The 11828-nt window shown below is 37.3% G+C and overlaps 1 protein-coding gene across 1 annotated transcript in view; it reads right to left on the reverse strand.

Annotated features, from left to right (window-relative positions):
• LOC108743005 (dynein heavy chain 2, axonemal-like) overlaps positions 1-11828 on the reverse strand; it is a 65763-nt gene that overhangs the window by 2558 nt on the left and 51377 nt on the right. Inside the window, exons 14-17 of the mRNA XM_025979524.1 lie at positions 10244-10413; positions 9781-10110; positions 8427-8613; positions 2489-2854 (exon numbers count right to left, since the gene is read on the reverse strand). Coding sequence (XP_025835309.1) covers positions 2489-2854; positions 8427-8613; positions 9781-10110; positions 10244-10413 — 1053 coding nt within the window. The remainder of the gene's footprint in view (positions 1-2488; positions 2855-8426; positions 8614-9780; positions 10111-10243; positions 10414-11828) is intronic.

The raw sequence follows: 11828 nt of genomic DNA on the forward strand, positions 1-11828 counted from the left end.
AACATATATAGAAGAAGAATTCACCGAATTTTATATCCAGTCGTTCGATAAACAGAGTAATAACTGCAATAATTACGTCTTCTTCCTTTTTTTTTAATTAACATACAAATATACAGTGGATTTCATTTATTACGACCTTGGTTATAGCGACCAATTTGCTATAACGACATCAAACCTAAGTCCCTTGAATGTAAAGCATACTTTAGTACAAATTCATGTGACTATAGTGACTTCGGATGTAACACCGAGTTCGGATGTAGCAACTGTTTTTAATGAATCATTTGTAACAAATCCCTAATAATCCCATGCAGATATAGAGGCCCTATATTGGCTGCCAAAGACACAAAGACCTTTCTTATCATCTGTTTGCATCCACACAGATGGTCAGCAAGTGTAGTGACCTTTACCGTTTGTTCATAGATGTTAGCCGCTAAGCGTGTACGTTAGAATGGTTCAGTTACAAAGTGATATTCTGAATAGCAACTGTGTTCAGTAAACTTTTGAATAGTGAAAAGTATGACCCCCAGATGCAGATTTATACGTGTCTATTCACCTTTGCCTGTGATGTCTTGCGGATATAACGACGAAAATACAGTGGTCCCTTCGTTGTCGTTATAGCTGAAATCTACTGTACACACATATACATATTGATCACAAGATCACGATTATAATTTCGGTACACTGTACTGTAGGGAATCGCAGATTTGTAGATATAATTTATTCTTGATTAAATNTAAAAAATTAAAAGACTCACACTACCATTAGTTATGTTAGGTATGAGCAGTATTTTATATAAACCAATGTACTATAATAATAGTTGAGTACATTATGCTCACTTAAAAGGTCAGTTTATTAATTTAAAAATGGATAAAGTAAGGAAAAGAAAGGTCTTATTCCCAAAATGATTTTTTTAAACAGACTTAAAAAGAAAATATATATAAAGAACAATAGAGATCATAAGTGAGACAGCGCGTGCTTCGGTTAGAGCTCAACTATTACCATGTTTTCAAAAACACAACCAACTGTATTGTAGCTGTCGCAAAGGGCATACTAGTGAGGGTTTGCAAAAGAGAAAACTCCTGAAACACCGGATGACGGTAACTTTCTCATAATGCCACTCTAATGTTCCAGAAGAAACCTCTCAAAGTGAAAAAAAAACTAAAAGAACCTTTCGGGTATTTCATTCTCACTAGCTATTCATGGTGGGTGAGAAAGATGAGGCGGACGAAATGAAGACAGAAGAGAATGAAAGCAGCATTCGTCTAAGTGATCTAGGGAATCCACAGAAATAATTGGACCAGGACAGACTGACCCGGAATCGAACCAATGTCCTCTCGATATGAATACTAGGCAATTATTTAAACTTAAACCCTACTGATGCGCCGCCTTTTAGACCCAGTAAGGAGTATTTTTATAATTTGTGATTGAACCCGGGTTCTGCTCTCCATTTTCTTTATAGTGTTGCTGTAGTGCATAAGCACGAAATCAGCTGAGAGAAGATAATTGATGTTGGTACTTCAGTCAAAACTCTTATTTATCAGGCTAATCTGTGTCTGAACGTATGAACATTTCAGACTAGCCTGAGATGAGGTTGGCGTTAAGGTCGACTTCTAAATGGTATCGAAAATTAGCAATTGAACTGGTCGTAGGTTCCACATTCGTCAACGCATTTTTAGTTTCGCAGAACAAGATTTCCATCATTGAATTTGGAGAACAGCTTGCCGAAGAAACAAATAATCTGGATAATTTGTAAGAGAACTAGAAAAATCGATGTATGAGAACAAATAAAGAACAATTCGGTAGAAAAATTGCTCAAATTCAACAACCAGAAGAAGTGGTATTGTCCAGCTTACGACAAGAATTTTTGTGTTTCATTGATTTCTTTCTATTCATAACACAAACAAAATGTAAGATTAACACATCGCCTGAGTATTATTCTATTTTCATTTTCAAATTGTATTTAATTTTAAGAATAAATGATTATTTTACTATTTTGAAGTTTTGTCATAATTCATCATAAAAACTCTGTAAACATGTACAAATATTAATGAGCAGCTAATATTTATAAATTGTTCGCATAAACGGTGGATTTGAATGTCTAATTGTTTTAACATTGTGGTGAGGCGTCTAGAGTGTCATGCCTTCATATAGAATTTACGTACTGAAGCATTCATTGCAATGCTATATCCAGCGTGGTAAACACAAATCCAAGAATCTTAAAATCGTAATAAAAACTACTTCTCATAATACCTTTCTGTCCCAGAGAAAACTAATAGTAAAATAATAAAGAATCTCATTGCAATAGGAAACAGGACTTTTTAATTATTTTTACCTACTTTAATATTCAATAATCTACAGCAGTCGATTATCAAAACTTAGAGATCTATAAAGGTATCTATTTCTGTGTAATTAAAGTATTTCTCAGTTCATAAACCAAAATAAAAAAAAAAATGAATAACTGGCTAATAATTAATCAAAAGCAGTCTACCTTTTGCGTTTTGAGTTTATTCAAGTTATCAAAAAGTTTCTTGAGGTGGGGTTGAACTAATTCCGGTTTCTTTGAATTTCCCAATATTTCAAGCATATCGTCGTTTGAAATAAAGTAGAATCTTGGAAAGATATGCCTCTTCGTTTCTAGATATTGCTCTAATGCTCTCTGTATTAGTTCCAATTTATCGTTCATTTTGTTAAGTTTGTCCAAAAGGTATGGCGGGGGTTTATAATGTACTGCTTCAAGAATCGTTCGTGTTTCTGCTAAAACTATTGTGGTATCTGTCCATTCGCTTGTGATCATGTCAAATCTGTCAGCTTCAAGTGGCAGCTGCTTACGAATATCTTCCCCCGAGAAAATATTCTAGAATGTTAAAATAGTAATTGCATATTGTAATGTAAAGTCCCCCATTCGGATGTCCCTGACTTTAAATAAATAGAATACAGTAGTAATAATAAATGAAATGAAGCAGAAATAATTTAAATAGAAAATGGGGAAAAGCACGTAGGTGGAAAAAATATTTAGAAGACAAGGACACAGGACAAGAGTTAGGAAATGTACTAAAAAATGAATGTAGTGTGGAGATAAGAGAGCTAGGATGCCCCATAAAGACAGGAATAACTTAGGAATAAGGCGCCAGGTATAGATGGGATACAGAAGATCTTCAAATTTGCAGGGGAAATGGAAAATCCAGGAGAATAATAAACGGAACGTGGTTTAGCCACGGCAAAACACGAGGCGCGGATACATGCAACAAATTTAGAACAAGTACCTTAACTTCCCATACGTCAAAAATCTTTACAATCGTACAAAGAAGATGAAAAACACATATTTCGGTATCTGAAAAGCAAACAACTGCTGAAATGGTGGATAGGGGTTGCAACGTTTACATATTTTGTTTTTGGTCGGATTTGCTTGAAGTTTGGGCTAAATGCTCTTTGATAACAATTAAACAAACACGTATTTTAACCATTTTTTAAAAATCAACCTTTAAGTAGGGCTTCTACGTATGTATTTGAACAATGACAAAATTAAAACCCTATAGGGGTGATTAGGGGTTCCAAGGTTTTACGGAGAATAAAACGGTTTCGCCTCTTCAATGAAGCCGCGGGCAAAATGTAATATTGAATAACTTAAATGTATCATTCCTTTTTTAGCAAAAACCATACAATTAATTCATATAAATTTGGTATCATTATATGTATAAAGTGTTTCTCAAATGTGTAGCAAACATTGAAGGGTGTTAACTAAGTGTAACAGGAAATCGCATGGTAAGTAAAGGAGCATGATTAAGGGATAAAAAGAATTGTAAGAGAAATCAAGAAGTTACAATCTGAAGTCGGTCCTGGGCGTTAATTGGCAACACACCTATACAAAGAGTTGCAATGACAACTAAGCAGCTACATCGATGGAGATTGTAAATATAAACAGAATATTAGTATGCTACTACACATAAAAATGTTTTTAGACGCCCATTATGATAAAAATTAATTAAATAACAGCACTACTTACAGTACACCTCAACATGAGATTAATAACACGAAAGAAAAATAAGATTAACATTATCCTAAACATTAATAGCTCAATAAATATTTTTTGGATGGGTAATTGTGATTTTTATCAATTGTAAGACAAATTTTCACACCACCATTGAGATATTGCCAAAGTGTGTTACCTTTTTTTGTGGGTGGTTCACCAATAGCCCAATCCTTCCATTAGAAGAAATTATTTATACACAACACCGATAAGTACACGCATACATACATATACGTATGTGCACTCATCATTTGAAATTCGAACCCTGTGCTAGAAGGCATGCTTCAAGATGGCAACCAAAATTATCTCTGAGTCGCGCAAAAACGTCCGGCATTTAACGTATTTCGTTTGCTGCGATCATCACACGGTCGTGCAAATCATTGGCGTTCTGCACTGGAGTTTGAAACACACGCTGTTTCATACAACCCCAAACAAAGAAATCAAGGGTATTAAGATCCGGACTACGCGCCGGTAGAGATACAGGGCCCGTATGTCCAATTCAGTGTCTAGAAAATTGTTCATCTAAAAACGTCAGTGGGTGCACCATCACTCATTTAAACGCGCAGATAGAACAAACAGTTCAAATAGTGTATCTCCAAAAATTTCCGTACCACACATTTATTGAAAATCGTTGTGGAAATAGCGAGGATGCACGACATGGGGATTTGAGTCACATCAATAGTGAAAATTTAAAATTCCGTCCCTCATAAAACAGCATTCGTCTGTAAATTACACCAAGAGGAAGAAATTGAGGTCTACAGCATTTTTTTGTCCAAACCACTGACACAATTCCAATCGCGACTGGAATAAGAATGCAGCAACTGTTCCTTTAAAATTCGCCAAGAAGAACCATGCTATTTCTCGTATGCTACTTGGGGGTTGTCCTATACGAAATCGAGGATTTCGTTTACTAGAGCGGCGATATGTTTCGGGCGTCGACGTCCACGGCCTTCAGATTACCAGTTTCTCTTAATCAGGTTTGCCAATGACGAAATCTTCATTGGGGATATTGATGATGGTGCAATTCGACCGTTGCATTAAATTGTACTCGCATTACCCGTAAAGTAGTATCATGTCACAAAGTTCTACCGTACTGAACGCCATTCTAACAACTACTGCCAATTCGACTGACTACACGTGTAGCGTGCGTAACGCTAACAAACAAAGATGCAGACTCCAGTCTAACCGCAAGTATGCACCTGGATGATGAAGTGGCTACTACTACTATTTGTAAGTCTAATAAAATCAGACGAAGAAAAGTCTGTTTGCAAGACTCATTTATTTGATTATTTACACGGTATTTGTACAAAAGTATTTACATGGCTTAAATGTAAAGTGTTTGTCCAGCAGTTTGATCAGAGTTCGATGGTTGACCCAGTTTTGTCTATTGACGACGACGATAGAAATGCTCAGTCGCTTGCACACATACCGTATGTTTACGAACTGTATGTCATACTGAATGTATCCACAAGGCCCCTTCCATAGTGATCAGCGATACTGGTCACACTACTGGGATGTATTTGGAGAAGTGTACTCGACGTCCTAAGCAAGTTGCTCTTGTTGATTGTGCTGCGTCGTCGTTAGAGGCTAGTGTGGTCCCTCTGACATGATGTATGCTGGTTTAAGTCGGTAAATAGATTACAGTTTTCTCCTTGTTGGCCAACTGAACGTTGAATGTGTGGTCGTTCTTGCTGATAACTTTGAAAGGGCCGTCATAAGAGAATTATAGTTGGTTTTTAGGACCATTGTGTCGAATTAGTGGTTGGAAGTGTTAGCGAAGCTGTTGTATGTAGGTGGATGGACTGCTATTGGTCTGTGAGCTTAGTGAAGATAGGAATTCTCCAGATAAACGTAATGACTTTCCATATACCATGTCAGCGGCTGTTGCTTTCAGATGTTCCTTCCAGACTGCTCGGATGCCTTACAGAACAGTGAGAAGAATAAGAATATTCTTTAGAAGTTTAACATATCAAGAAATTGTTGCAATTGTTTTGCCTTACTCGGTTTTGGATAATTGATGATCTGTTAAAGGCCGTATACGTTTCGCTGAGTCAGAAAAGCCTGGGAAGGAAACTTCTTTTTCGCCAAACTTTCACTTTGATCTGTTTAGTAGTACACCATATGAGTTTAATCGCGTGAACACTATTTGTAAATGTTGTTAGTGCTGAGTTGCATATTCCGAGGCGACTAGGGTATCTGTCGGGAGCAGTTCATGCGTTGAGTAAGTTTCTCAAACTCTCTTTGGCTGCTGCAAATTGATCCAGAGGTAGACTGTGTGATCTGCAAGCTACAGAACGGCCAGGGGTATGCTTGGGGTGCATAAAGTGACTGCTGGAACGCAGTAGTAACGGAAATAATAAAGGTCGTCATATCTGGATGTGACGGATTTGTTATTCTACTGAGGATTGGCTGCAAACAGTCACCTTACCAGAGCTGGTGAGCTGGGTGAACTGATCCAGCAGACGTTGGTTTCTCAAATCTACGAATAATTCATAGTGGGCCAAGAAATCGGTGTCAATTATTGGTTTTTTGACATCCGCAATTATAAATCGCCATGGGAAATCTTTACGTAGGTATAAGTTGAAGGGCAGGTTGATGTAACCGTAGGTCCGAATGATGATGACATTTCCTGCTTGTAGCATGAATGGCGATTTCTGATGTGGCGCAGGTATTGGAGACTTCAGCACCTGATTCGACCAGGAATTGTAAGCATGTAACTAAGTCCGTAACGAAAAGACGACGTTATGTAGGGCGGATATAACTCGTCACCGCTAGTGATCTCCGTTGCGGTTTTCCGACCGCATTGAACATGGAGAGGCGCACTTAAAAGCTTTGTCATTGAAACTCCGATGATAATAACACTGACAGTTTGTCCAGTTATCACTGTTTGCGCGGCATTTCAGGGAAAAACCACGCGAACGCGACCATGATCGCGAGGGTCTTGACATCCGTCGTGTCCTATCGTTGAGATCCATTTGAGGGAATTGACCATTACTAGCAGATTCTGTATTGTAGGGCCATTATTGGGAGTTGAACTGGCTACAGCGTGTCCGTGGACCGAGTCAATGATGATGTCAGCAATTTCTGTGACGTCATCCAGATCGGCTGGAAGTGGGTTAGAAGACGACCAGACTGACGACCAGCGCAGAAAGCTGCGATAACGATACCCCCTAAACTATGAAAATGGCGTAGGAACTGAGAGGGTTTGCGCTCGCCGAGTGCTTCCTGTTCGAGTAGTTGCTTGATGCGTGCTTCTTGTGAAACACCAAGTCGTTGAATGTATGTATCTTCCTTCAGAGGGTTGACGATGATGTCACGTACTTCTGCGGCATATCAGGGATCAAGATTATCAAGTACATACCCAAATTTGGTAGCTTTCGAAGTGATCGCAGAGGCATCGAAACTGCGATCTGCCATGCAGAACCACAACTTCGGTTCGGATGGAACAATGGGTGGCAATTTGACTGCCAAGCGGTCCACGGATGCTGGGGTAGCGGCGCGAGTTGCCGTATTAATGTGGTGATGCAGGAGACGACGATATTGCCAGTATGGAGCCCAGATACAGTTTGTGATCCATAGGACGTGCTGTAGCTTATTGCTTCATTGGATGGCGCAGCTTAGCGTGCGCAACGCTAACAAATCGGAAGCTGGATGATGAAGTGACTAGGGCTATTTGCAAGTCCGATAATCAGATGAAGACGAGTCTGTTTGCAAAACTTATTTGTTTAATTATTTTCACGGTATTTATACAAAACTATTTACATTACTTAAATGTAAAGTCTTTGTCCTGCAGTTTGAGCCGAGTTCGATGGTTATCCAAGTTTGGTCGATCGACAGCGACGATAGAAATGCTGAGTCGCACTCACACATACCGTATGTCTACGATCTATATACTATACGGAGTGTTCCCAGACCCACATACACGTTTACAATATTAAAAGATAGAAAGCTAAACTTAATCTAATCTTACAAATAACAAACAATGCATGAGTACAAAAGTACAAAACAAGCGCAACACCGATACTGCTAATGACCAGCTAATCTAATGCGGTGTTGAGTTATTATTGTTCCTTGTGTGATCCTATTAGGGCCGAACTGACCTCTACCTGTATTTTCACATACGTTTTTCCACCACCACCACCACCACCAAACATTTACTTAATTTTCTAGTATTATAATACCCTACCACCTCCTGCATGCTTTCCACTTATTTCAGAAACACCATCTATGCCTAATGATACATTTTTTTTTGTTTTAAATGTAATTTGAATTGAAAGAGTTCATTTTGATAAATTTAAATAACATATCGTCATGCGATACTTTAGAATACGTCAATACTGATGATGATGATTTAGAATTAAACTACTAAAAATATTTACAATCGTATTAAAATCAATACCTCTAAATATAGCCATTGCCTTTGCACTAATAATGCACATTCACATACTTCCATGATGTACGAAAGTGCTCTTTCCCAGTAATCTACTTCTCTTGCAAAGGGTTCTACAAATCTTGTACTTTTCATTGTTGAAAGTTGGGTCATATTTTCTTCAAGAATTTGAAAACATTCGTCAACGGATTTTATCCTACAAGAATAAAACGTATGAGTAGAAATTTTAGATTTTTAGGTAAATTCTTTTTCGATTTTTAATACATAATCGATATAAGTAAACGACATGTCTTCACAGAGAAATATTTCACGTGAGTCAAATCAACTATAAGCATGTAGCATAACAAAGGAGACCCAGCTTCATTTAATTTTATTACTAATTTTAATAAAGGTTTGTGCTCATTAAACAGTGTAATACAATATGGGACTGGTGAAGTCAATTAACTGAAGCTTACGATAGGAGAAGATAGCACGAACAAAGTAATATCAGTCACAGTCATGATATAGTCATATCCTTCGGAACCATTTCCTATTTAACAAATAAATTCGAAGTGGTCAGTATTCTGTCGAAACTGCCAGACGCGGATCGCGATTTCTATCTTTTTGGATCTCATCAGCGCGTCGCAAACAGTTTCGACAGAACACAGACCAATTATTACCTGCTGTCTTAAAAACGTCTTTTATAAAATACCACAAATGGCGCAGTAAATACCATGTGTAGTACAAGTTCAGCAAGTAGATATCCATCTATTTAAATGGACCTTGTTGAGCATAATGAATTCCACTAAATGTAGCATTGTACTACAGATGACATTTACCGCGTCATTTGTGGTATTTTATAAAACGCGCTGTTAAGACAGCAGATAAAAATTGGTCTGTGTTCTGTCGAAACTGTTTGCGACGCTCTGATGAGATCCAAAAAGATCGAAATCGCGATCCGCGTCTGGCAGTTTCGACAGAATGCTGACCACTTCGAATTTATTTGTTCGATTTTGATAACGTGCCTATCACGAGTGGTGAGCTACGTCGTGAATTCAGTTCAGTGTAGCATTGTACTACAGATGGCGTTTACCGCGCCATTTGTGGTATTTTTTACATTCCTATTTCTTAATCTTTACGGTGCGAAAGGGTTAAGTACCGCATAAAGGATATATCATTGATGTTACCTATTCTAATAATAATACTTAAATGTAACAATGAACGTACATAGTTACAAAATATAACGTAACAAAAATATGATTTAACCAAAAGAAATGTTGTGGGAGTAACTAATACCAGCATAATTATAGAACTTATAAGAAGCAAACATGAAATTATTTAGGTATAAATCCCCTAAAAAAGGAGGACACAAATAGACACTTACCTGTAAAGGCCCTTTCGTTCATGAGGTACCATTTCAATTGTCATCGTTTTCCAAATGAGGGCTATCGCTTCCAGTCCTCTTTCAATTTGTAATTCCATTGTTGCCGCATTGGATATTTCATTTATATCTTCAGCATAGTTCTGAAACTCCATTGCAATAATTGCTTCCAAATTAAAATCGCTTGAATTTTCGTCAAAATCCTTTCCAACAGTTTTTCGAACTCGATCCCAATGTCTGGATCGCATAGCAGGGTTTTTAAGGTCGCCTATAAGCGGCAGGACTCTTCTAAATGCATCGACTTTGTCTCTCGTTACGAAAACTATATCCCACCTTTATAAATAAAAATATTTATGATAAAATAAGAAAAAGCTCATGTTTAGTAAAGAAAAGGAAGAAAGTAACTGTGTAATACTTATTAATTTTATGTTGTAAATGCCTCTTTATTTGTTAATAATAACGTTACCCTTTATCTTTTAGTTCTCGGGATAGTCTGTTAAGTTTTCTGAAAAGAGTCTGAGCTTTATCTTCCATTTCTGTAGTTTGAATTGTCCAAAATCCACCTGATTTGTAGGATTCCCAAGCAGTTTCCCATTCATCCGCCAGATCCCAAACATACTCCAAGGTTGCCAATTCCTAAATTGAAACATAAAAACTAACTATAAATATAATATTCACAAGCGACAAATAGATATCCGCAGTGTCGTACACGGGTTTGCAACATTGTCATACATTCAATATTAATGTCGAAATTAGGTAAACGCATAATGATACACAAACAGGGAAGCAATGCCCTTGTTAAAATGCATGTGCAACAATCAAGCTTTAATAACGTTACATAAAAGTGATAAAAGTGTGCAAGGACGCTGACAAAGAAATGGCCCTCATTAGTCAGTGGAAATAATGATGTAAATAACATTGCTTATCAATGGCGTAGGATTTCTAATAGAAAATGAATTGCATTACAAATATTGTCATCGTACAGATATTGTTATTGTTATTTTCGCCACCACGGAATGTATACCTTCATTGCTCAATTTATGGAAGGGTTTAAGAGAACTCAAAGGCCACTAGTGTTAAAACGCTCTCTACAAGAGTGTCGTAGTGTCACACACACAGAGATGTTAACTCTGGTATTGACTAAAAATTTCTGGCGTGTGATTCTCTCTATAACAAATATGTGACGTTACGTTGTGTGGACCTCACTTATCGCCATAAATCGGTCCAATGGAGAGACAATCGCACTTCCAGATTGTGCAATCACAATCTCTTCTTTCGATGAGGAGGAACCCACAAGAGTGTCAGTCGGGGAGAAGAAAATGCACGAATCAGAGTTTTTAGCAGGACCAACAACAGTGGGTGTACGTTAAATAACTCACGCAGGACATTGTTGTTCATTACTCGTAGTCTGTTTTGTGGGGGTCACTTCTACAGTCGTTTAATGTCCAGAACGTCTAACATAAATTCTGATTTTGACAAGAATTGACTTAAGACTAGCACTGGGCACTTATCAGCATCAGGAGATAATAGTTTGACACAATTTCAGCATCTGAAGGTTGGTACTATTTCAGCATCCGAAAAGAATTGAGCTTTTGTGTTACTCTAACTTACTGAGTATTTTTACAGCTATTTATAGTAAAATTAATTATATGGGTCTTATGACAAAGTCAGTTCAGCATATTAAAATGGTGTATGTAAATCTCTCTGATTCTAACGAAGTTAGCAAAAATTAATCAATTGTAGTTTTTAAACTTTTAAATGTACTATACCGAGTGTTCCCACATTAGTAGTTGGCAGTTGATGCCTCCAGTTCTGATCTATTTTATCTGTTTTGGACCTAGAGCAGTGTCAAATCGTGAATATTTAGAAGAGTTTTTAATGAATGTAATTACCCTACTTAAAATTTCAGCCTGTCTGATGAAGTTCGGGAAATCCGAGCGGAACGTTGTACAAATGCAGACATGTTTTCTACAATATTGTCTGTATCCTTTCTGTACTCATCAAGGTCCACATTTCTACCCTATGTATATGATTATATATATATATATTTT

The sequence above is a fragment of the Agrilus planipennis genome, unplaced genomic scaffold (assembly GCF_000699045.2).
Source record: "Agrilus planipennis isolate EAB-ADULT unplaced genomic scaffold, Apla_2.0 scaffold428, whole genome shotgun sequence".
NCBI classification, from domain to species: Eukaryota; Metazoa; Arthropoda; class Insecta; order Coleoptera; family Buprestidae; genus Agrilus; species Agrilus planipennis.